The sequence below is a fragment of the Ammospiza caudacuta genome, chromosome Z, assembly GCF_027887145.1.
Source record: "Ammospiza caudacuta isolate bAmmCau1 chromosome Z, bAmmCau1.pri, whole genome shotgun sequence".
Taxonomy (NCBI): domain Eukaryota; kingdom Metazoa; phylum Chordata; class Aves; order Passeriformes; family Passerellidae; genus Ammospiza; species Ammospiza caudacuta.
Window position 1 is genome coordinate 68,733,138 of NC_080632.1, and position 26,756 is coordinate 68,759,893.

The window sequence follows — 26,756 nt, forward strand, 5'->3', positions numbered from 1 at the left end:
CTCTTTTTTTCCCCCTGAGAGTGTGAAATGAAGGACACGATGGTGGTGGCCACCATGAAGAAGTGCCTTTTAATGACTACTAAAGAAAACCAAAATGTAGCTGAAATGTACGCAAAAGCTGCTTCAAAGTACAATCTAATTCCGCTGAGTTCAGCCATCAGATAGATCAGGTAATTGGGAGTTGCACAGAAGCAAGGCAGCACGGTATGGAGAACCTTGTGCTTCTTCCCTTCAGAAACTGTAGATATATTTCACAGACTGCATTAGCACAAAACCGTGGGATATCTCTTACTCCTGCAAATAAACGAAGACCCAGTCTTCACCATAACAAAAAAAAACCCCAAAAAACAAACCAAACCAAATCAAATCAAATCAGACCAAACCAAACGAAACCAAACCAAACTAAACCAAAAACAAACAAAAAACAAACTAAACAAAAAACAAACGCAAACAACCAAAAAAGCTACCAAAAATAAAAACAAAAAAACCCCAAACACAACCAAAAAGAAAAAATAACCCCAGGCAGACTACCTGCATACTCCAAGCTACAAAGGTTTTTTTCCTTTTCTAATTGTCGTCCTGGTTGCATAGGGACTCTAGATAATAGCATCTACTAGATGTTGCTTTCTTTTTTGGTATTTGCTTCTGTGTCTGGCTGTCATTTTTGTGTGTATTTTCTGACTTCTCTTTTGCTGTATCACAAAAGTCTCCACAAGCAGCAGAACGGCAAATTCAACCAAAAACCAGACCAATTTTCTCATCGATGTGTAATAAAATTAAAGGACATTGTTTTGTCAGATGAGCACCAAGTCGGAAATAAATGCTTGAGTCCGGGGAAACAAAACGGAGTGCTGTTGGCGCGTGTGTAAATTTATTTTTAAAGCAACAAATCAATGGTAATCTAACAGCTGGGCTTGCTATCTCGGAGGAGGTTTTACGTTTGGGCAAGCCTCAGCAGCGAGGTTCAGCCGGACACGCCGGGTGCCGAGCGCTCCCTCGGGTGCAGAACTTCGTCCCTCGCCGCTGGCTGCGCTGCAGCCGGGACGGGCGGCGGGGACCCCCGAGGGACGCGGGCAGCCCGGGGGTGCTCACACCCGCCCCGCCCCGAGCACCGGGGATTGCCCGCCAGGAGCCCTCGGGGGACTCGCACCCGCGCCGAGCATCGCGACCTGTCGAAATAGCCCCAAACTGTTATTATCCAATGCTAATTTCATAATTTCCGCACCACGAGGCAGTTGCACGGCATGCAGGTGGCCGCGGTCGAAAGGGCAGGAATCTCTGCTTTTTCAGTCATAACTTTCCATTTTGAGAATGCTCACAGTGAGTGTGAAGAAGTTGGGTGCACCTGCTCGCCACGGGACCCCAGGCGCCGCTTGTCTAATCACATCTGCTTTCTGTTTCCAGAAATGCTGAGCGAGGTGGAGGGAGAAGAAGAGGGGGAGAGGGAGAAGGAAGGGAGAAAGCATGATAGACAGAAGGAGTGAAGCAGGAGAGAAAAAGAGAGAAAGAATGAGAAAAGGAGAGAAAGAAAGAGAGAGGGGAGGGAAGGGAAGCAAGAGAGATAGAGAGAACGAACAAAAATGAGAGATTTCTTTCCACAAAGGAAAGAAAGAAAGAAAGAAAGAAAGAAAGAAAGAAAGAAAGAAAGAAAGAAAAGAAAGAAAGAAAGAAAGAAAGAAAGAAAATGTTAGCGACCTGCAGTAACATTCTAACATGAATGATACAGATACATCATGAATCAATAAGATACTAAAACCCCCCGAACAATAAAAAGCAATATCGCAGTAGATAAACCGGCATGGTTTTCCGTTAGGAATATGACAGAAGATTTTTAAATAATCGAGCAAAATCTAGAACGGCTTTAAAATAAAGATATTTTTACACGGAGGCGTGAATTTGTGTTAGTAATTTTCTTCAAAACACTCTAGAGATGGTTCGGGCGAATGGTTTGTGGCGACTCCTCGACAGTGGAACCCTCTGTCCAGCTTGCAGACGATGCTTCGGTGTCTGCACGCCACCCACGACTTGAATTATTTTGCAGAAATAATTCGAACACGATGTAGAAGCTATTTGTTTGTTAGTTGGTTTGAGGGGGTTTTGTCCCTGGGATACCTATAAGTATGAGAAACAAAAATGACACTCGATGGGATGGGAGCCGCAGCGGTCATTTAATACGCCCTGCCTTTGTTTAGCTGTCTATGAGAGGAGGATCTAAACACCCGGTAAAGTTTGTTCGCCTGTTTGTCTGTCTGAAGATAAGGGCATTGGAGTTTCTAAGTTTCACGCAGGGCACTGCTGCTGCTATCAAGTAACATTCAAAGCAGCCTATTCGGTTCCCCTTGACAAATCTCCTCGGCTCTTTGGGCGCGCTCGCCCCGCACCCTGGTTGCGCCGTTGCTCCTCACGGAAGCACCGAGGAGGCGTTTTGGAGCTTTGCTTTTTTTGTCTATTTTTTTTTTTTCCGTGCGTTCGGGGTCGGCGAGTCCTGGGGGTGAACAGGCAGGTGCGCGCCGCTCTCCCCTCCACGAATCCCACAGCCCGTGGAGGGTTCAGGTGGAATTAATTAAAAGTAATTTTTAAAAGGAAGAACAGAGCCATCCCTTCCGCTGCCGAAGAGGCGTTCCCCCGCGCCTCCCCAGGCCCCGCCGGGCCCCCGCTCCTCTCCCGCTCCCGGCTCCCTCTCCCTCTCCCGCTCCCGGCTCCCGCTCCTCTCCCTCTCCCGCTCCGCTCCGCTCCCCGCGGCCGCCGTTCCCGCGGCGGGGGCTAGGGGGCGCTCTGCCTCGCCACACCAGCTGCGCGCCGCCCGCGGAGCGCCCGGACCGGAGCGGGCGGGACCGGGCGGGACCGGAGCGGAGCGGGTCGGGTCCGGTCGGTACTGGACGGGGAAGCTGCGCCCTCGGTGCCGCGGTGCCCCGCGGCGGGGGAAGGCACGGGCGAGGTCTCTCCCTTTCACGGCTGCCCCGAAGGCGCTGCCTAAGGCCCTGGCGGCCCACGGCTGAGGGCGCGGGTCCGTGGGCTGGGAGTGATGCGCCGCAGAAAAGGCTCTCAGGGACTCGCCTGGCAGGAATACCAACAAGTCCTCTGTAATTATCCCTGTATCTCTCTGCCACTAACCAATCCACACAATCGTGATGCATCCCAAACCCAGATGCAAAAAAAAAATCACGGGCCTTGGATCTTTCTGAGCCATTCCGTGTAATTTTTATTACTTTTCTTTTTCAAGGCAAGCGTCAATAGCCGATGTAAAGACTGATAATGCTAAACTGGGTGTGCATGTGTGTGTGAATGTGTGCTTATACTTCGAAAAAATCTCCCCCCATCTTGCTCGGACTCTGTTATAACCCCATATTTAAAGACTATATGTCACTTCAGTACAGAAAAAAAAAATCTTCCTGCAGGACAGATGTTTTAAAAATTGTGGTGGGACATAACGCCAACAGAGTGAATCAGGCTTCAAACCACCAGTGCTCTGCGGGATCCCCACGGGCGCTGTCACTGCTGTCATTACTGTTAACGGATCAGGGAGGCTACCACAGTTTGCTTCTATCCTTCCTGCGAGACTTTAAGGAGAAGTGGTATATGAGATGGGAAAAAATAGTAATGGTAAACATTGAATCATGCAGATAAAGCATGATTGGGATGCTACTGAATTGCTTGTTTAATTTTCTCAGAAACGTGGTAGCTCCTTTCTCAGTGGGATGAATCCGAAGAAGTTGGAGTGGCCTAATTGATAAACTTTACTAGCGATTTTGGGTCGGATTATTCAGATTTGGTGCTGTGGGATCTTTGTGGTCTCTCTTTCTCTCAATAGGTGTTACGCTGTAACTAGGAGGCGCTGAAAACGTCAGGCAGAAAATCTACGACTTGATCAGTTCCAAACCACACACACACGCGCACACACACGCACACACACGCACACACACGCACACACACGCACATAAAATCTGCTACTGTTGCAAACATATGTTACAGATTAAGCTAAGCAAATGGGTCTAGTTTTGCTAGGCTGAAAGTTGATAATGAGAATTTATATGCAGAAGAGTTTGGGTCTTGTTCTAACTCCATTTACTTACATGCTAACACATCCTCCTATTTTCCCAGGAAATTAGAAAAAAAATAAAGAAGTCTTCTAAATTTCATCCAGCTGGGAAGAGAGCCTTGACAATTGCCCTTCTACCGAAGCTGTGCCTGTCCTGAGCTTCGAATTTGTCGCCAGCGAAGCTCGGCTACGTAATCGTTTCAGGGAAGAGCTAGCAGAGGGCTCGGAGCTTCCCCACTGGCCCCGCGCCCCAGCCTCTCCCGCCGCGCCCAGGCGGTGCGCGGGGGCCAAGGCACAGCCCCGCTCCTTATCGCGGGTGTCACGCCAGAAAGACGAGCAACCCTTTTCCCGAAGCATTGTCAGCACTGCAGGAGTTTGGATTTGTTTTCCTTTCCCTTCTTTCTCGTTCTTCCGCAGCACAAAAATCTTCACGGCAAGGTTACTTAGTGCCCCCTACGCTGACGAGGAAGATTACGGCGACGAGTGAACTTTCAGGAGGAAGGCTACGTCCTAAGCCCCCTCTACACTTTGTTTCCTGTTCCCAGCCCCCCGAGCAGACGGCCCGCTGCTCCCCTCGTTGGGGAGATGCGCGTTCGGAGCCTCCCAAAGGTACCTCGTGTCGCCGCCCGGCGACAGGACAAGCCCCGTCCGCTGTCGCGCCCGGCCCCGGAGCCGTGCCGAAGGGGTGCCGGGTCTGTCAGCGAGGCAGCGGCGTGTGGGGGATCCGCCAGCGATCAGGAACGCGCAGGGACCCTCCTCAGCCGCCTCCTGCTTCCCCCCACCCGGAGCAGGCGGCGTGGATGTGACATTGACAGATGGCCGAAAGACAGAAAAAGTAATTTTAAACGACTTTGAAAGGTTACGGGAAGAGAGGACAAGAGGGACTCCAGATTCCTCCTAGGGCTAGGGTCGGAGAATGAACATATGTTCATTTTTCCAAAGAGACAGCAGCAGGAGAAAATCTCAAAAGGGAAGATAAAACACATTTGCTCTGTTTGTACAGGAAACTTTCTGTGCCCCCCGGGAGAAGGGAAGCCTGGAGGGGGGAGCGCCTTTGAGCTGCGCTTTCCTTGCCGCAGAGCTCTTTCCTCTCCGAGCCCCGCTCGGGCTCCGCGTGGGAGCCGGTCCATAGTCACGACACGAGCGGCGAGCGGGCCGGGCCGGGAGCGCCGGCTGGGGATAACAGCCAGGGAAAACACGTTGCTGGGAACAGAGAGAATAACAGAGATCTTTAAAAACCAACCCACACCCAACACTTAAATACTACAAACCACCAAAATCATACAACTAAATACAAGCAGTTAAGGTAAAAATCAAAGAAGTTGGGGCGGAACTTAAGGAAGCTTCAGCATTTGCGCTTTCTTGCAAAACTCTCAAGATAGCTCTAGGCTTGCTGGAGATCTGGAAGCTTCTTTGCTTCTTTTTTCACAGAGTGGAAGGTAGCTCTCTTTCCACCTAATCTTAAAAAGGAAGTAACACAAAAATCAATAACAAAAGCAACCATAACGTTAATAGTAATAACAACAAATAAAAATAATTAAGTAATAATAAAAACAAAAAGGGAAGGAAGGAAGGAAGTGGTGGAAGGAAGTGGCGGAAGTGGTGGAAGTGGCGGAAGTGGTGGAAGTGACGGAAGTGATGGAAATGGTGGAAGTGGCGGAAGGAAGTGGCGGAAGGAAGTGGCGGAAGGAAGTGGCGGAAGGAAGTGGCGGAAGGAAGTGGCGGAAGTGGCGGAAGTGGCGGAAGGAAGGAAGGAAGGAAGGAAGGAAGGAAGGAAGGAAGGAAGGAAGGAAGTGTCGGAAGGAAGGAAGGAAGTGTCGGAAGGAAGGAAGGAAGTGTCGGAAGGAAGGAAGGAAGGAAGGAAGGAAGGAAGGAAGGAAGGAAGGAAGTGTCGGAAGGAAGGAAGTGTCGGAAGGAAGGAAGTGTCGGAAGGAAGGAAGTGTCGGAAGGAAGTGTCGGAAGGAAGTGTCGGAAGGAAGTGTCGGAAGGAAGTGTCGGAAGGAAGGAAGGAAGGAAGGAAGGAAGGAAGGAAGGAAGGAAGGAAGTGTTGGAAGGAAGGAAGGAAGGAAGGAAGGAAGGAAGGAAGGAAGGAAGGAAGGAAGGAAGGAAGGAAGGAAGGAAGGAAGTGTTGGAAGGAAGGAAGGAAGGAAGGAAGGAAGGAAGGAAGGAAGTGTTGGAAGTGTCGGAAGGAAGTGTCGGAAGGAAGTGTCGGAAGGAAGTGTAGGAAGGAAGGAAGGAAGGAAGGAAGGAAGGAAGGAAGGAAGGAAGGAAGGAAGGAAGGAAGGAAGGAAGGAAGGAAGGAAGGAAGGAAGGAAAGGAAAGGAAAAGAAAGGAAAGGAAAGGAAAGGAAAGGAAAGGAAAGGAAAGGAAAGGAAAGGAAAGGAAAGGAAAGGAAAGGAAAGGAAAGGAAAGGAAAGGAAAGGAAAGAAAGGAAAGGAAAGGAAAGGAAAGGAAGAAAGGAAAGGAAAGGAAGGAAAGGAAAGGAAAGGAAAGGAAAGGAAAGGAAAGGAAAGGAAAGGAAAGGAAAGGAAAGGAAAGGAAAGGAAAGGAAAGGAAAGGAAAGGAAAGGAAAGGAAAGGAAAGGAAAGGAAAGGAAAGGAAAGGAAAGGAAAGGAAAGGAAAGGAAAGGGAAGGGAAGGGAAGGAAAGGAAAGGAAAGGAAAGGAAAGGAAAGGAAAGGAAAAGGAAAGGAAAGGAAAGGAAAGGAAAGGAAAGGAAAGGAAAGGAAAGGAAAGGAAAGGAAAGGAAAGGAAAGGAAAGGAAAGGAAAGGAAAGGCAAATCTAGGAGAATATTCAGTGCTGTCAAATATTTCGCGTGTGAGTGGAGAAGGGCTTTGGTGCAGGCGCCTCCCTCTGTATCGAAATTCCTAGCGAAGGACCCCGTGCTGTGGGAACTGGGACAGGGAGTTTTGTGTATCCAAAACAAGCCAGAGCCTCCCGCAGCGAGAGCCGTGCTTTCGCACCACAGCTACCGCCGGTGTCTCCGCCGCGGTTCCCGGCCCCGAGGGCACCCGCACTCCCTCCGCCCGGCCGGAGTTGATGGAGGCTCCATCTGGCCGGGAGCGCTGGCGTTACCCCGAGATCAGCCCCGGCGTGCCCCGAAAGCACAGAGGGACGGCGGCCGCAGGACTGCGGGGCGGCTGGAGGGAGCAGAGGGATTCCCGGTCCCGGCACCCCGCCCTGCGTGGGCCGGAAGCGGAGTCGCGGGGGCCCGTGAGGAGCCCCCTGCCAGAGCCAACACCGGCAGCCGGGGCCGCGGGAGCGATGCTCCGTGCTCCCCGGAGCGAGGAAGAGTGGGGAAAACCTTGTGCGTGGGTCCGGGCCCTGTCGGGGGGCACAGACCTGACACAGCCCCAGCACCCCTGGTTCCCCTCTGCCACCGTGGAGAAGTGAACCGGGAAATAAACATTTTCCTCCTTTTTTTTCTCTCCCCTTTGTCCGGAATCCGCAGGCGAGCGAATAGTTATTCCCTAGCCGGCCCCACGATTTCAGGTATGTCACGACAGCCAAGTGGCCGAGCAGTGGCGCGATGTCCCCCTCACGACCCCCCACCCCGCCGAGGGGGGCTCCGGGGAACCTCCCCGGCGGGGGCGCGGCGGTCTGGGCGCTCCTGGGGATGGCGGTCGGGGCCGGGCACTGCCGGGCAGTGAGCCCTTCCCCGGGGGCCTGAGGGGCCGCGGGGTCCCCCGAGCCGGAGCGGGCGCTGTCCCTTGGTGCTGGGCCCGCGCCGAGAGCCGCCGGGCGCTGCCGCCGCCGGGAAGCGGGGATGGGAGCGCCGAAACTCCCTGGCAAGAGCGGCACCCCGCTCCTTGGTGTCTGCTCACCGCGCCGCCGCTTGTCGGGAACCGTCCCGGCTTGGATCACAGCACTTGCTCAGTGGCGTGGGGAGCCCACGGGAAACACTGCAATAAGCACCCGCTGTGCTCCTTGATCGCAGTTCGGTACTCCCCCTTCCCTGCCCCCTTCCAAGAGGACACATGCTAAAGTGGGAGAAAGTACAAAGGAAACGATTTATAATCCAAACAGCCATTCCCATACAAAAAAAACCCCAAACAACCCCAAACAACAAAATACCCCACCAACACCTGAAAGACCTATCAAGAAGTGTATGAGAGGTAGATTGCCCTCAGCCATTGGCAAAATTGGCAACACTTGGCTCACTGTGAACAGAGATATCAGTGTTTGCAGGTTCCTGGTGATGTTAGTCCCTTTCTCCACAAATCGCAGGCAAGCAGGCCTGGACACTATATTATGGGGTATGTTATTTTTGTACCTGCTTGTTGTGGGAAGACGTGGAGGACCCTCCACATCACGGCTTTACTATAGCAAACATAATTTCTTGGCAAGTTGATTTGGAAGGAGAAAGCAGAAAGCAGTCCCAGAAGGATGGGAGATGAGCAGGAAGCTTACTTATGTAATTGTAGCAGAGACAGCACTTTTAAAGAAGACAGAATCTGGAGACAGCCCTTTACCAGGCATTAGGGGATTAGGTAGGGCATGAGCAAAGAGAAATGGAAATGACAAAAGAAGATGACCTAGGCCTCTCCTCAGGAGGGTCAGCTCTCTCCTGTGCTGCAATTCAGTGGGAAATAACTGATGCTATTGTCTCCACTGGAACAAACCAGTCTGCAGACCAATCTTCTGTGAGTATTCATATTTACTTGACTCCAGAGGAGGAATACAGACAGTGTGGAGGGGTAAGATGCTTCAGAGTGGGTTTTCCTCTCTCTTTGGGTCTCCCTGGAGAGAGTGAACAGCGTTGGGCAGACCTTGTCCCTGCATCTCGTAGAACCCCACGACAGCAGTCAGACAAGGGGGTGAAGAGGTGTGTTTTAGCACTGCTTTTATTTCCCACTCATGTTTCACCTTGTTCCTCCTGCAAAGCGGGGAGGCACCGCAAAGCTGGTGTCTGCCTGGAGCAGGTGTTTGGAGATCACTCAGGAGTCAAATGTGAGAAGTTGAACTTCCCAGGTGCTAGGCTGTGCTGGAAACCCATTTACCCCTGGAAGTCTTCTGGAGTTGATGCTAGTCAGAAAAATGAAAAAAGGAAGCCACAGACAGGATAGCAGAAGGACTTTTCTCCAGGTTCTTAACCCACACAACATGCACTCCTTCCTTCCCAGGTACTGCTCTTCCCACCGTGGGCTCAGAAGATCACGGAAGGCCATGTTATTTGAAATAGGCCCCTTTATAGAAGTTTATTCTTCCCAAGAGCTTAGAGGAACCCAACTGCAAGGCAGCAACCTATGCAAACTTCTACCAGTTTACGGCTTGAAGCCCATAGAAGCTTTTGGGGTTTTTTCTGTGTTGTTTGCAGTGAAGTTAAGTGTGGGTGGCATGTCCCCTGGGATAGGTGCACCTCACCTACACTTCTAAGAGGTCCTCCTGTACTTTGTGTGAATTATTACATTGTATTATATTATATTTATTATATTGTATTAAATTGACTTTAAAAAAGAGGTAAACCTTTCTAGCAGTACTCGTGTGGAGGGAAGAGGAGGATGTGGGGGATCTTCACTGATCTTCCAGTCAGTTCCCACCCCCAGGTTCTTTCCTCCTCATAACATTTTGATTGACAAGAAAACTTGGAGTATATATTGTCCTAACTGGAGTGTGTGGTTACTGTGCAACTGATAGACCAGAACAAATTCTGCAGTCCAGGAAAGAATTTTCTACATATACCATATATTTGTATACAGGGATAACACCCAGCTGAAACAAGGAAACTGCACAGAATAAATGGAATTAAACCCACTGGTCACTATGGGCCTGATAAGACAGGGGGTGATTGTATTTTTTACATTTGACCAAATTTTTTTCTTTTAGTTTAATTTTTTGATTGTCACAATTTAAATGACATTACTTAGAATGGCAAAATTTAGAGATGCAGTAAATCTTCTTGTCTGAATTCACTTTGAAGTAAGAATGCTAGTGGGTTTGAAATCCAGATCTACGAGCTAATCTCTAGTTTTCCCTTCAAATGGAATTCAGCTACAAAGAGCTTGGAAAGATTTTGCATCTATTCAGGAGGCACATCTTTAATTTTCTGAGGAGCAAAAAATCCACAAGAAACTTCATATGGCTCCTTAGGTTTTGCTTAGCATATGTGATAAAACATTGATTGTTGCAGTTTGGTGACCCATGAAATTTGGGGGTTAGTTTTCTCTTCAGACCAGAGCATATAATTATGCAAATAAAGAGCTGTCACTGATCTAGTGAAATACTCTCTAACACATGCAATCCAAAATGGAACAGAAAAGTGAAATTTGTGGTATTATGATGATACAATGATAAATGACATCTCCTTTCAAGTTTTTATAGAAGTACATTTTTCACACTTTGTCGAGTACATCAACATAATGCGGACGCACACACACATGCACACACACACACATCCCTGTGAGATCGAGATATCCATGAATGCGTGCAGTCACACACACACACATGCATCCTTCCACTCTGTAAGATAGCTCTACCCTGGTGTACGAGGGATGTACACATTCTTGGCAGGTTATTTTTGGTTTGGTTGACTTGAGAATGGTGCAATGTGTGGCTCCATGCAGTTTTAGATGTGACACTTTTCATTTGTACTTTTGAATGAAATTTCTAGAGGGGAGAAATACTCCACTACCCACAGTAAGTGATGTTTCTCAGAGACAGAGGAAAAATGCACATTTCCATGAAAAGCAGCGGCTTCTTCTGAGTCTGGGAGAATCACACTGTGAGAACTGTAACTGTAACCAGTGCGCTGCCATGTACGCACAATGAAAGTGAGGGATATCTTTGCTCCCCCCTGCCTTTTTTCTTTCTTTTTTCACACAATCCTACTGTGTTTGGGGGCCTGCTGGCTGTTTTCGCTAGGGACATTTCTTTCTTGTTCTCCATTCTTGACAACGAAGCACTGCTTTCATTGGTCCATGGCTTTAACGGTGGCATTTTGACTTGGACAATGGTGTGCAAACCTTTTGGGTGGCAAGGATCTAGGAGTTTTGCTAGATCCTGTTGTAGGGTCGGTTTTGTTGGTTTTCTGTTGTTCTTTTCCATTTGGGGGTTTGTTGTGTTTTTGGGCTTTTTTTTCTGTTCATTTTTGAACTCATAGCTCCAAAGCTACCTAGGGCAGAGGCTGGTGCACCATGTCACACGTCAGGGAGCTTTGCTGTGATGAAACTAGGAGGAGGTCGATGTCAGATCTCTGTCTCCTAAAGACATCATGGCCTGAGGGGCCAGTGGTGTGCATCTTTAAAAACATCAATCCAAAGGAATAGGCTAAATCAACACTCATCCCTCCTTAGTGTGCTGCAGCGTTACCATTGTCACTTTTCCAGGTGACACTAATGTGGTGGCACATGCTGGGATGCTCCCACACCTTCCTCTCTCTCTGCAGACCATGCACCCTCTTCAGCTGAGGCTGCAAACATTGCCTCCTCTGTCTCTAGCCCATGCTCCTTGCAAAAGGCCCTCCCCAAAAAACTGCTCGAACTCCTCCCTTGGTGTAACTTTATGGTTTCATGTTTCTGAACAGTAAAGAGGACAGGATGGTGCAGCCCACTTCACTATGTGGCTTCCTATGGATGATGTGGGGTGTGTGGAGAGAAGCCCATGCGCATGTGGGCTGAGCCACAGGGCATGCAGCCCACTCCATGGAACAAATGAACCTCAACCCCCTCACACCTTCCAGCCCCAACCCTGCAACCATATGGGGTCTGGTTTGCAAACACACTTGCCCCCCCCGGCAAGTATTCTGAGGTTGGTGGTGCTACTGCCCATGCAGCCCCCACCCTACCCACCAGAGACAGAGGCTCCTGTGGAGCGCAACACAAGGACACAAAGTGTGCAAGAAGGAGAGAAGAGAGCATATTTATTTTTTGTTCATTGCAAGCAGAGCAGTACCAGTGGTGAGGATCCCCTCTGCTCTACAGCCCCCCCCACAGGAGTGATAATGTGAGCTGGGCCCAGGGCACAGTAAAGAAAAATTTTTTAGAAAATGATAAGCATTGCAGTAAAAATGTAGTTTGTTTCTCGTCAACAGTTAAAAAAATAGATCTGCTCCTCCAATATTTGGGCACCCTAGACAGTCCATCTCACTTCCACAGAGATGGAGAGTGGCAGGTCCGGTGTGTGCATGTGCAAACTTCCCTGGCCCCTGCGTCTTCCCTGGCTGCGGGATGAAGCATGGACAGCCAAACCACACCATGTAAACGCTTGCCTTGTCCCTGAACACACAGGGTCCAGGGGGCTGGGGCAGACACGGACCTGGGGAGGGGGGGTTCTAGACCCCCACGGGGAGGGTCAGGCTGGCCACAGGCAGCAGCATCCTCTGACTGGGAGTGAGGGCAGAGACTGGACGCCACAGGAATATGGGCACAGTACTCTCACTTCAGCAGCAGGCCTCCATCCAGGCAGAAAATCCTCCAGGCACAGATACTGCACTTCCCTCCACATAGGCAGTGGCCCTTCCAGGAGTTTGCTCTTCCCCAAGGGCAGAGCTTAAACGCAGCAAGATGACAGGAAGCAGCAGCTGGGGAAGTGAAGCCCTGCTGCCAGTATGAGCAGGTAGGGATGGATGTAAGCACTCTTGGTGCTGAGAGCCCCCCACCGGGAGGATTTAGGCCCAAACCCAGCTGGGTTTCCCTTTACACGTCACTATGAGCGCTTCTGCTTTTGCTCCGTGGCATAGAAGGGTACCCCTGCTTTGACATTGTCTCGTTTTAATGCTCCCCACCACCACTTCTGGCCCCCAGCTGTAGGACAGATTGGACACACCGCGTAGGAGAGGGCGGGACTGGGTCCAAAAGTCATGTCTAAGTGGCACCTCCTTGTCACTAACAGCATCAGAGGCCAGGTGGGCATGGCCATTAAAGAAAGGACAACTTTAATTCAGTATTATCAACACCAAAGGAGCTTAATTAGTGCTTGCTCACTGGGCATGCCATCAAGCACATCTTTTCCCTTAGTTTTAGTGCAGAAAATCTGCCTAACACCACAGCTATGGCTACAACCACATACCCCCCTATGCATGGTGTGTGTGGTGGTTTGACCGGAAATGGGATTTCTGGGATGCTGTAGTGAAACCAATGGGTGCTCAGATTTTAATATTGGCACCTGATGTGGCCATTGGGACATTTGGATCCGCCTCTGAGAACACAGGGTTAAAAGCAGGGCTCCCCCCTGGAAGGTTCTCTTTGGGATTGCTGGTGGGAGAGAGTTCAACTCCTCCCCTGGCCCAGCTGCTGAGCGGAGGGGAGAGCCACGCGGCCTGGGAGAGGTGGGCCTGACCCTGAGGGGCCCAAGGGTGGAAGCATCGAAGAACTACTGAGATGTATTCCCCCCTCCCACTTCTGGGAGACAGAGACAGAGAGAGAAACAGAGCTGTGCCTGAGAGTTACCTTGAAACTTGATAAACAAGTGTGGCAGCAGGCAGCACAGCTGAGAAGGAGGAAAGGGGGGGGAAGGAGGCAAAGGAGGCAGCAATGTGGGAGCTTTTCTGTGGCAGCCACTTGTGGGAGCTTTTAACCCCTTTGTGGACAATGAAAACTTTACAGAACATTAACCCTTCCTAGAAGAGTGATGAAGGTCTGGGCAGAGAGAGACATGTTGGAAGAATGGAGAAGATGGAGTGGCATTTTTTGCTGGACTCTTATTTTTTGTATAGCCATGGACTGTTTCCTTGTGATACAGAGACTGCTTCCGGGGGGTCAATGCCTCAGAATCCAGGGGGTGAAAAAAACATGGGGGGGACAGATGTCCCAAAGCCAAGACTGTGCCTTTTTGGAAGGAGATGAGGCATCTTTAAAAGGAACCCTAGAAGCAGCCCTGGTCCATGTGCAGTGGTGAGAGCATTTGGCATGGAAGGAAGATGTCACGATGGCAAAGGATCTCCGGGTGGTGCTACGTGTGACAAGAAGTCCATGGCACAAAGAAAGACTCCTTCTCCTCTTGATGAACTGAGGATTGAGTATTCTAAAGGGTGGTGCCGGACCAAGAGTTGGTGATCTGGGAGATGTATTATATTGGAATTTGGTGGGGGGAGGAGGAAAATGCTTTTGTGAAGCTTTCATTTTCCTTGTGTGTTTTTTTTTCTTTCCTTGTAGTTTAGTTATTTTCTTGTAGTTTAGTTAATAAAGTTTTCTTTATTTCTAAGTAGGAGCCTGCTTTGCTTATTCCTGGTCACATCTCACAGCAGACACCAGGGAGAGGGTATTCTCACGGGGGCACTGGCATTGCGGCAGTGTCAAACCATGGCAGTGTGAAATCCCTACACAGAGAGCCCTGCTGGCCAACCTTTATCAGAGAGACTGGAAAAGTGAGGAGGAACCTGTGAGTTTAGGGAAAAGGGAATAATCATGGGATGGCAAGTCATTACAAACTCAGCATATGAAAATGGAAGCATTTTTGTGTTTAACAATAAACAAAAAGAATATACAGTGTGTCTTTTTTTATTTTTCCTGTCATATTTCACAGTGTGATCCAGCCTGTTAATGAATATGCATTTTTTAAAGTAGAGCTTTCCAAAGGAAGAGAAGATCTACAGATAATGCTGTTGATCTAGCAAGAGAAAAACTCCTCAACAACAGAGCCTTTCTAGAATTCTGGGCCAAACTTCTTGGACACTCTTGCCAGCAGAAAAATGAGAGAGTTAGAAGTCAATTCCACTTGGTCCCAGAGAAAGAGAAGGCTACTAGGTGTAAAATCGTAGGCTGGTTAACATGTTTGAGTAAGGTCCATCTTTTAGAAAAGAGTAATTTGTATTTTGTTCTGTCTCAAAATAGAAGGAAGCTGCAAAATATCCTGCAGGCAACAGGACTGCAAAGAAGCTGTTAAATTCTGGCATCAGCTTGGTGCAGGGCTATGTCAGGGCAATTAGAGCTGCACCATGCTGCACTGTGCAGTACCGCTGTCAGCCTTAATCTGCACACTGATGGGCAGCACAAAATCCAAGTTACAGCCCACAGGAAGCACAACCAGTGAACCCATATTGCTTTGACAGTTGCACTCATCTAGAAATAATGCAAAACGCTATTTAGATGTATATATCACGACCCTGTGCTCTAGGAAGAAAACAATCTAATGAGGGGCTGGGAGACTCCTTGCAGAAAACAAGCAGCAAAGACATTGGTGGTGGTGGGTTTTTTTCCTCCCCTCCTTTTAGAAGTCTTCGTATTTTATCCTGTTGGAGCGCCTTGTTGGGGTTGGTTTCACCAAGCTGTTCTTCGCCTTTACAGCCTCACTGAAGAATTTGAAAACAGATGGAAAACTCTTCCAAGAAGTTAGTTCATGGCGTTCTGTACCTGCAAAACACAAAGGTGACAGTTTGACTAGGGGTCGTTCTCTGACTTGCTGGGTGTTCACAGGATAAATGCTCCATAAAATGCAAAAATGCAAAACTCACAGAAGACACCCAGCTGCTGCAGCTGGTCTGGAGGGAGCCTCGGAAGGGTCAGAGCTGTCCTGCTGCTGAGCTCTGGGGCAGCTGACAAGAACAACTGCACACACAAGCAGACAGACATATGCACAAACATACATGTATGCACATGCACAGCCACCCACATCACAATCAGAGATCCTGAACGTGTCTCGTATCTGGGAAAATGAAGTCCCAAAGCACTCTGCTAATAAAAGGTCACTGAAGCACCACCTGATCTGGCCTACCTTGGGAAAAAGAAAGTGTCTGCTTTTCAGACATACTTTATATTATTTATTTTTCATTTTATACTGCTTTTAGCCTGGCATGTATGTTTTCAAGTGAAAGATAACACTTGATCTGAACTACATCTCATGCATCACAAAGGCATCCTTTGTGCACCCGCTCCCACAGATAATATTGAGACAGTAAAGTGGACCTTTCCTATTTGTATCTTCCCTCTGCACACAGATTTATCTCTGTATTTTATTTTGCTATATGCTTCTATTGTTTTGCAAGTGCCTTCCTCAACACATTTGCTTTATTTAAACAACCACACTCCCTCCTCCTTCCCCCCACAACCAACCCCCAAAACAAAACCAAGACAATGGAGATAGGCAGCCAAAGGGTGTGAAAGAGTTGGGACCTCTTCCTGGGTAACCCAATTATGCAGAGATGCTGCCTGGTAGTCTTTGGATCCTGGGCCTCTGCTTGATACTTTAACATTGCTAATGATAATTCTTTAGTCTGTGATAGTAGGTCATTGCTATGGTTACTCTACAATGGTGCAACACTTCACTTTCCCCTTCACCTATTCGTTGAGACCCAGCAACCACATTTGTTGCCTAGCAACAGTTCTGCGACAGTATCACAATCTGAGGGTGACAACAATGAGTGGCCACAGCCTGGCAGATGGAGAGGGATGCAGTCCAGGGTGGATGATGGTCCCTGAAGGACATAGGGTGGCCATCAGTACCTGGGGATATGAGATGGCTGCTGTGGCATGGCATTTTCTGCATTCCTAGCTTCACATCCCTGTCAGAACCTTCTAGGCATCCATCCATGGAGCATCCTTGGTGGGTCCACACACACACCACACCACCCCCCTCCCCAGAAAGTCTTTGATGGAGGCACTATCTGCCACACTGCACGTCCCTGCTCCCTCAAAGGCAGCCATCACACAAGCAAACCAACCCTCAAAAAGCCCTCTCTAGAAAGATACTACTTCTCACACAAAGAGATGTTTTTGTACAAAGAGCATCCATGTCATGTGCACACACAGATTTTCCTCTCCCTCTTCGTATTCATTGTACAGAGACAATTCATGACATCTTCCAGAAATTTCCCACATGCGCCTTTTATACAAATGCTTTCCACCTTTAAATTCACCCATCATTGTAGAAATTTGTTTTGCTGAGAGGTAGTCCATCCTATCAAGTGCTGGACTTGGCAGTGCTGTGTTGAGTTGGGCTCCATGATCCCAAGGGTCCTGTCTAACACAGAAGTTTCTCTAACTCTATCCTGCAGGTGGCTTTCAATACAGATCACCCATCCCATCCCCTGTAAGACTCCTCACAGCAATACTCATCAAGAATTGTTCCCCACCTGGGAAACACAGAAGTGGCCCAACACAGCAGGAGGATAAAGCTTCCCTTCTAGCAAAACCTGCAGCCTAACAGACACATCCCTGAGGTTACGGCTTGGCTGGGTATACTGTGACTGCCCACTGCCACCAGGCACACAAAAGTCATCTATCAAAGCTGATTTATGGAGGGATAGGCTGTCCTAACACACTGTAAGGACACTCCTGCACAGGGGTTTCACCTCCTTCCCAGCATATGGTGAATACCTCTTTGAGCCCTGAAGGCAAAACATCTTTCCATGTGGCTTTCTGGTCCCTACACAGATATCTCCCACACAATCACATCTTTCTCACTTCTGCCTGTCTGCATTCTCCGTCTTGATTGTAATAGTCATCATTAATACCCACTGGATTAAGATGAAAATATAGGCTGTGAATAATATAGGTCTTTTTCCCCTTCTTCCTTTTTCATCAACAACCTTCCTCCTCTGTAAAAGGGTCATCCAGAAACAAAAAATGAGGAAAAAAAAAAAAGCCAAAACAAAACAAAAAAAAGAGTAAGTTTCTGAAGCCTCCCTGTGTCTTTCTTCATCCTGCCTTCTCCCATGCACTTTCCTCATGTTCCCAAGAGAGATCATGCTCATATGCACTAATGTTACTGAAACTGATTAACCTACAGCTTTCCTGTGGCAACTCCTCTCAACCCACTCTTCTCAAAAAACAATTCAAGCTTTGAGTCTAGAGGGACTCAAGGATTCAGCAGTCTAAAGCAATTTTAACACTCCCTATTTTCCTTTTCCTAGTAACAATCTTACTGGCAGATGAACAATTTCCCTGGTGATAAAATCACTACAATGGATATTTAGTTTCCAGGATTATGATGATTCTTTGCTTGATTAATATTGCAATAAGAAAAGCTTGCTAAGTATCTGCCTTGGACCTCTACAGTCATTTCTAAAGGTCAAATTTTGCCCTTACATATTCACATTTAACTACTACTAAAGAGAGACTCTAAAAATTTAACATTGCACACACTGTGTATTTATGATTTATATACCAAAGGCTTGGAAAATTCAACTGAAGCAAGTGGAATTATGTCCTAAGGGTGACAACAGATTTTGACCAAAAGATTTTTGCCAAAGTACCATTGACAACTGCAATCTCAATTGTGTATTTAGTAGTACACAGATCTAAATTAAATGCATGAACAGTCATCTATTTTTTAACAGAAATAATAATTTTTAAGAGACAGACAATAAGAAGCAATTGCTCTAAAGACAAGGTCCTCCGAGACAGATATTCTTAGTGCTCACTAATTTCAACAGATGTGATGATAAACCATGATTCAATATATTGTATTAATTGACGGGCTGTTACACAGCATGTAGTGATTTCAGACATTAGTTCTTTGAGAAATCTTAGAAGCATGCAGCATGGAAAAGATATAAAAACCCAGTTAAGTGTGGGAAACAGCAAGAATACTCTAAAATATGCAAAGGCAACAATTGCAGAACAAAAAAGTATAAATCCCTCCTAGTCCTAGCTCCACTGAAATAAATGACAGAAACATCAAAAAGCAAACCAGCCTCCCACTTGCCAGCATGAAGAGATGTAGAGAGAAATTAATATATATTTTAACATGTGCATAACATCATTGGAAAGGAGCTCCAAAGAGATGGTGGAACCAATAATGTGTGAGGTGAAATGAGTAACGACAGCAAAAGAATGAACAAGTTCCAGAATCAATTTACCAAGTACCATAAAGAGATATATAACTAGAAATAATGAAAACTTGACAATACAGTTGTTGATACAAAAAACTAGGTAAGGGAATACTTTTAAAAATTCAATATCCAAATTATCAGGCCTGGATGACATGCATATGTGGGTCTTCAGGGAATCAGTTAATGAACTTGCTGGACTACTGGCAATTACTTCTGAGAATTTATGTACAATCAGGTAGGCACCAGAGGACTGGGGTGGGAATGAGAAGAAAAGAAATTTCTAATTTGAGAAATGGAGGGTTAATTGAAACTAACTAACACACATAAAATTCATGTCTGAATACCAGTACAGAAAGGGATCAACATTATAAAAAATCACAAGCACCTCTAGGATAACAGCAGACGCAACAGGCTCAAATTTGACAAGAACAGATAAAACCCAAACTTAATTGAATAACAAAAATCAGCAGGTGAGAGACTTATCCACTGCTGTGTTTTTGACATAGGTCAACGTGGCAGCCTTGAGGCAGTGGGAACCAATGTAATCACTTAAAATGGATTATGACCCTCACTGCTCTAATGGGCTATGGTCACTCCTACCTCTCACTTGCAAATTAGTTGCTTTATGCCAGTCAAGGGGCCCCCAATCACTTGAGATCTACAGTAATGCAGCTCCCAAATATGTGCTGCCATACCTGCACTGGCTCTAGCTGCCAGCAGCATGTCTGCCAGAAATTGCAGTACACATCACATATCTACAGGGTCCAGACTCAGCATCTTGTCTCATATCTCATCTCATCCCATCCCGTCTCACAGATGTCACGTTATGCCTTTCCCATTGTACATCATCTTGGACTCTAGAAAATGGGCACTGGCACACTTTTGGATAAGTGGTTAAAGCATTTGAGAAGACAAAGAATAAGAAGTAATATGGGGTTGGAAAGATACCTATGAAGTCCCAGAAGGATTGGTATTTGGGCTCAAGTCTTTTAAATGTGGTTATTAGTAATCTGAAAAAATACTGAGAATTTAGATACTGAATATAGGAATAGTATATTGAATAGGAGATAGTACAAACATAGGAAGAAACAAAGAAATAATAATGAAAAGGCCAGCCTAAATGGGTAGGAAAAACAGGGAAGAGGAAAAGCAAAGACTGAAACTGGGAATGGTGCCTGCAGGGGTGGTAATGCAATATGACTATGTGAATGATCCTGATGGCCATTTGCACACACGCATGCAAAGGCACTTTCACTGTCTTTCCTTTCCACTTCCATTCAGGAAAAGCAGCTCTTCACCTAGCAAGGCTGACAAATTCCTCCATCTGAAAGCAGAGTGTCTGGAGAGAGAAGAGCTCTGCAATCACCATAATTCGCTCTTGCAGAGCGATTACTGGCTGTGCAGGACAAAGGTGCCCTCCTACAGTGCCTGCCCACTGTGTCAGACAAAAGCCTCCTCCCGCGGTGCTCAGAAGATGCACAGCACAATGGTGGCCCCCCACCGCGTTTACAAGATGTGTGGGACAAAGGTTTCCTGCTGCACAGGAGCTGTGAGAGATCTTCATACATGCCTTAGTGCTGAAATATTTCTGCAGAGAAAAGTTTCCAGGTTGAAAAGCTTCTCCACAGATACTAGCCACAGGGCTGACCTCAGGTCTGCTTCTCTAAGTGACAGCTCATTGCTAAATAGCGCGGACTTCAAAATGAATTAAGGGTGTTCCACGCCTTGGGGTTTAGTCCCCATTGGGATGGAGAATTCTGCTGCTCTTCAACAAGGTCTTGCTCAGCAGAGAGTTTGCTCCCTGTGATCATGATCTACGCTGAGATCCTGTCATGCTGCAAAATGCCAATGCAAGTAGCTTAGCCACCTTGTCTGTAGACAGGTTGCTTTTACATTTATGATTCAAGCTAGGTATCTAAAAGGCACTCAGTCTTATCAGAACTTGATTCAAATGGTTCAGAGGTTGAAATATAGACTTTTGTGGGCATTTGCAGGAACGAAACACTTTAAACATTATTAAACACGAAAAGCAACACAATTAATTTGTCCTTTATAGGTAAGCTAACAGATAAGCCAACTCCATTTGACTGCGGTAGACAAGTGTGACAAACCTTTCAGAAAGGATTTTTTCTCCTGAAAGTTATAAATGAATGGAAATTTCTTTCTTTATCATATTATCCACACACACATTGAGGAACTACTTTAATTATTAGGTATTCAGTTCTGTACCAACATAACAATACTGTTCAAATATGCACTGAGGTGTGAATAAGAGATGCTACCTGCCTGTCCTGCATCCATCTTTCTGTATGCTAACAATTTACTTCGTATCACAAAGCTATTTCTGAACAGGAATTTCAATTTTTTACTCTCCAGTAAATCAGATATGATCAAGTATGACATAACTACTTTTAATTTGTAAGGTTTCTCTACTGAAAATTCCTTTACCCTGTTGATCTGCATGGGAAGAAATTATTGTGTCTTTTTGACTATTTTGGTCTACTGATGTAAACATCCAGGTCTCAAATCCAAAACAGAAGAAGCTCTCAGAGCATCCCCAGTAAAGCTAACAGAAAAGGAGATTTAAAAAAAATACATCTTGACTAAAATCATGCAATAGTTCTGACTAGGAAAATGAGAGCTTCAGGAAAAATTGTGAATGAGTCCATAAGCTCAAGAACATTGAGATTCAATGACCTCAAGAGTTTTTAAGCACTCCTAGATGTCACAATGGTAAAGAAAGATTAAAAACTTAGGCAAAATTAAGACATAAGCTAAACACCAACTAATGAAATGAAAACAGTAATTTCTGAGGGGACGTAAAACAACTCAACCTCAAAACAATCCCCAAGCTTTGATGTGTTTAGTTTGGCTAAGAAGTAATCGTTTGTGTAGTCATGGACATGATAATAATCTGAAGTAACTGTAGGGACATGAATTCTTTAGAGAAGCCAAGAGGGAAGAAACAGAACCATTTGAAGACATGAAATACAGCTTATTAAGTGGGCTTAGACACACAATAAACTGGTTAAGACTCAATAAAAGAAAAATCATGGCAATGCTGGAAACTAGACTACACACACTAAAGAAATTTTTTACTTAGTTATTATCTACTGTGACACAAAGCAGTTCTTATTTTTGTTGGACACTTATTATCTATAATAATCTTTAGTGGGATGATGAAAACAGAGCAACAAGCATCCTACTGAGAAAAAAGTTCACCTTTGAACTCCCATACTTGCAATTCACTTTTCTTGCACTCCTTGTTTACAGCACACCAACTTCCCACAAGAAGCAAGTGATTAAAAACAGTAAAAAAAAAATTGTAAATTTCTCTTGTCCTCTGAGCAACAAGATGCAAAGATCCAAACAAAAGCTCATTGCAAGCAAGGTCTGCAAAGTAGGAAAGAGACAGGAGTTCTAACACGACCATCATTATTTTTCACTACCCTTTATTTAATATTAAGGGCAGTCCTACGAGCACAGGTCATTTGATTGTTCCTCTACATGTGAACTGGCCAAATAAGTAAAACTTGTGAGGTCATTCTCTCCTGAGCACAGGTTACCCAAAGTTAGGTCATTTTCTGGTTCACCAGAGTCAAGCAATTTTCTTTTGAGTATATATTAGAAAAGGTAAAGATGGTGTCTGAACAACGTTCTCAGAGGCAGCAATTTCCAATGCAAAAAATTTTAGCAGGAGAGCAAGCCATTTCCTTGAAGAAGAGATCCAGTAAAGATGTGTGCAATATTATGCAACCATAGATTTTAAAACTCATGTTAAAATGGTGTACCATGCAGAGAGAAGAAGGTAGGGTTTGAAGTTGTATTTATATTGATATATGTGTTCACCTCTCTACTGCTATCTTTATCCCTATCTCTATACAATCTTCATATATCCATCTCCATCTCCATAGTATGTGTATCAACAACACTGTCTGTCTGTCTGTCTGTCTGTCTGCCTATCTATCCCTCCATCTATCTATCTATCCATACCTTGAATTACAGGTAACTTTACCCTTACTGTATGTAAATCAAGTATAAAAATTCCTTACCTGACAAATGAGAGGTGGGATACTCAGGTTACATCTTGCAAAGATATTTTTGGGCTAAGAACATACCAATGGTAGGTGCAGGATCTCACCAATGGAAATTAAGAATAGGTTAGACAACCATGTCTTAGGAATATTACGGGTATAGCTGACCTCACCCTGGGCAATATGGACAAATTAAGTAACTTCCTGAGTTTCTTTCTATCCAGGCTCATTGCTTCTGTGACTTCATTGGCTTTATCTAAGCAGCAAAATTTATTGTCTTAGCAAAGTACTTCACAGTAAGTCTGAAGCAATTGAATAATACATGTGAGTGAGACAATTTTTTAAATGCCCATGAATATTTTCTATCATGAATTAGGAAAAACACCTATATAAAATTGCAAGCAAGAGCACAAATAAAGTAGATAGCATTTGAAACAATTATTTTCTCAACTAGGAGAAAGGAAAATTGGCTTTTAAATAAAGGAAGTTTTGACTTGCTCAGAACTCATCACTTTATGAGAGAACTTACAACCACAAGACTTCTTGGGTGAAACCACTGAAAACCAACTGTTCAAGCCTCACAGCTTCCACAGGTTATAAACCTGAAAAATACTAATATACCTGACAGATCTTAACATGCTGCAGCACAATGCAAGCCATCAGTTATACCCCCTTCTCCTCACTGCTTTGCAAAGACACATCTAACAGAGTTTTGTAAGGGAGAAGTCATCATTACTATGCTTTTGCAAACCAAGTGGCTCAGCCAAAATGAGGAATGGATCTGAGCTCTGCTGAGCCCACAGCAGGGCTCTGTTCATGCAGCAATGCCGCCGATGTTAACAAGCATACAGATTTTATAAACTATATTTAAACTAATTTAAAACATTCTGCAGCAATTCCTGCAAGTTACTTTAATCTTAAATACCCACAGGCTGATTTTTAAATCTGAGTTTATTCCAAAATCCCACAGCTTTTTACTGCCCATGGGGCAGAGACCTGAAGGATACACACTCTTGCTATCTTGTGAGAACTCTACTAATGCAAGAAATTCATCAGTGATACCAGGACAAGGGAAACAACCAGCTGCTTAGAAAATAGCTCCTCTTTGTAATGATATTTGTTTCTAAATAGTAATTGTGCCATCAAACATCTGGATGTACCAGCAGCATATGCATAAACCAACACAGTTTTGCACTTTCCAAAAACACAGCAGCCAATGCAACACCATGGAAATGGGTTAGGCTGGCAATGTGGGCACCAAAGAGCAGCTAGGAGAGGCAGCAAAGCTTTAAAACATGTTAACATGACAGAAGAGACGCCCCATACACTGAAGATGTAAAAAGGTTCTTAATCACTAGCAGGATAAGCACATACTACTTGACGATTCGTGTGAAGTTTTGAACACACAAACAAATTACACTAAAGCAATTTTAAAATAAAGTTGCAGAATATAATTTTCTGTTCTTTCACACCACAAACAGAGCTTGAAGACTGGTGCGGATGCTGACACAGCAGCTGTGGAAGTAAATAAAGTCTTCTGGGGGACAGGAATGAGCCTGTGTCTAAGGAACAAGCTGCAATGAGAACATGCATGGGGCATGAAACCCAGTGTGTTTTAATGATTTTAGTGAGAATCTGAATTCATACCTTGCAAGCCTTGAATTGAATACACTAACTCTCCCTTCCCACAGTGGAAAATGTTTATTATCTTCTAGATAAGAAATAGTTCAAAAGCATGTTTTCCTCCTGAATTTTTTACTTTGATTATAGTGTCCTGTTGTATCTGTGTAGACAAAAGACTACAGTCAATCCAAGTCCAGAGCACTTTCACAGGTACAATGGTATTCACTAACCCATCTGCTTCATCTTGGGACTACTGCCTCTGGCTGGCCCCAACCTAAGCTAAGCTAAGCTAAGCTAAGCTAAGCTAAGCTAAGCTAAGCTAAGCTAAGCTAAGCTAAGCTAAGCTAAGCTAAAATAAGCTAAGCTAAGCTAAGCTAACCTAACCTAACTCAACACAAACTCCTCCAATGTGCCACTCGCACCATTCATCCTCTCCCTAGTCCTGGAGCAGTCACAGAAAAGGCACTTCCCCTTGATTTGTCTTCAGAGGCTAATCGTGTGACAGGTAAAATGAAAAAATCTCAAGAATCCAAGTGCTACCTCTACAGTGCCAACTTTGGTCCTGTGGGAAACCTTACTTCATCTGCACCTGATCCTCCCCTTCTGACAGCTGCTCCTGCAGGATGGTGGAAATGGGGTTAGCAAATGGTGGGCTAAGATGGGGCTGCTTTCCTGCTTTTGCTGGAGACCAACTTCAGGAGCCACCACCTGCTGCAAAGGAATCACTTCCTTGCATCAAGAGAGGTGAAACTGAAGAGCCTAAATCCAAGTGATCCTGAAAATCCCAATTCAGTCACTCACCACACCCTGAGGTGTCTAAGCTCCACAAACACCTCAACTCCTGGCTTTAAAGTTTGCACCTTATAATGATATCACTTCTGTACATGCACAGAAACACATCAGGTTTGGCAGTGAAAATATTCCCAAGGGTCTCAGGCAGATATAGTGTTTCCATGTCCCCCTCTCCTCCTGCCCCATAATGCTAAGTATGTGTCCAAGCCACAGTGGCAGGAATGCCCTTTGATCTCCTTCCTAAGGCTTCATTTCAAATGAATCTCTTCCCACTCCTTGCCTGTTTTTCATCCACGTGGGACATCTGTTTCTCCAGAACACCTGTTTCTCCAGGAAATCCAATTCTGAATTCTTCTTCTATAACTTGCTCACCTGGCAGTTCTCCTTGAACTCATGTTCAGTGCCTGGCTGTGATCTTGCTCCATCTCATCCACACACTGATCTCAGCTGACCTGTTCTCATGGCCCACCAATTTCTGCCTTTTTCTGCCTTTACTTCAGCCATTTCAGGAAGACTTCCTCTACCTCACTGCTAGTGCACCCATCCAGTTTCTCCTCACAAACACCTTTGTCTTCCAGCTGCTGGCATCCAACACATCTTTCTTCTCCATGTTTTCCCAGGTCTGACTGGCAAGTCAGACAAGTATTTGGCAAGTATTAAAAAAGCTGAACACAAGATGACCCTACTACCCAGATGTAGTGGTGAGGGCAGAAAAAGAGGACAAATCTGAAATTGCAGTTGCCCTACTCTGCAGAATCAGAGAAATGAGATATTTATCTCCTAGGTGAGAATGATAGTTTCATGGGAAATTCAGGGCATTTTCTTAATGATTTAATGGAAAGGAAACATATCCGAGTTTGTAAAATGCCATGGGAGATGAAGCTGAATACAAACAACAAGTAACAAATGGAGTTAAGAAAATCATGTTTGGGGAGTAAATAACAAATTCCTTTAAGTTTGATAAAATTTTAGTTATGTCAAGTAAGTATAAATAAATTTATGGAAAAAATAAAAATTTGTATATTTGAGGTGTGAATAACCCTTGTGCGCTTGTAGTAAGTAATTTATGACTAACCCATACCATATAAATATTTCTTGTTTGCATCACATCAACTGCTGTTTATATATGTACATGTATTACATCCCCCCATCCTGGCCACCTAGGACTTATATGACCCACTTCCAGGTGTCTGCACAGCTGTACTAGTGAGAAAAATGGTGAAAAGATGGTGATTTCACCAGTGAATTTACACCAATATAGTGGGGATTAACTTTCTTTTATTAGCATAACCTTTGCTAGGTGTTGGTAATGACCATTCTTGAAGGAAGCAGGTGACTGAACCTAGATGGTGGGATTTTATGGACAATGATCATTGTTGTGGGTCAAGTATACCTGTGCTGCAATCATAAAATTAATAACCTCTACAACAACAACTTTACATATGGCTGCCTCAGAAGAGTGACACTTGTGTGACTCACAGTCTTTGGAGATGCTATTAATAATTTATACCAAATTTGAAGTGCTAAGATTTTTCTCTCCCACAAGTCACGGTAATCAATAC

At 45.5% G+C, this 26,756-nt stretch overlaps 1 protein-coding gene across 2 annotated transcripts in view; it reads right to left on the minus strand.

The window, feature by feature from the left end:
• Positions 1-14,132: 14,132 nt before the first annotated feature.
• The window catches only part of FAM172A (family with sequence similarity 172 member A), a 254,890-nt gene continuing 242,266 nt past the window's right edge, over positions 14,133-26,756 (minus strand). For both annotated transcript variants that reach the window (XM_058823809.1, XM_058823810.1), the window contains exon 11: positions 14,133-15,326. In XM_058823809.1, the coding sequence (XP_058679792.1) occupies positions 15,184-15,326 (143 nt within the window). In that variant the 3' untranslated portion in view covers positions 14,133-15,183. The remainder of the gene's footprint in view (positions 15,327-26,756) is intronic.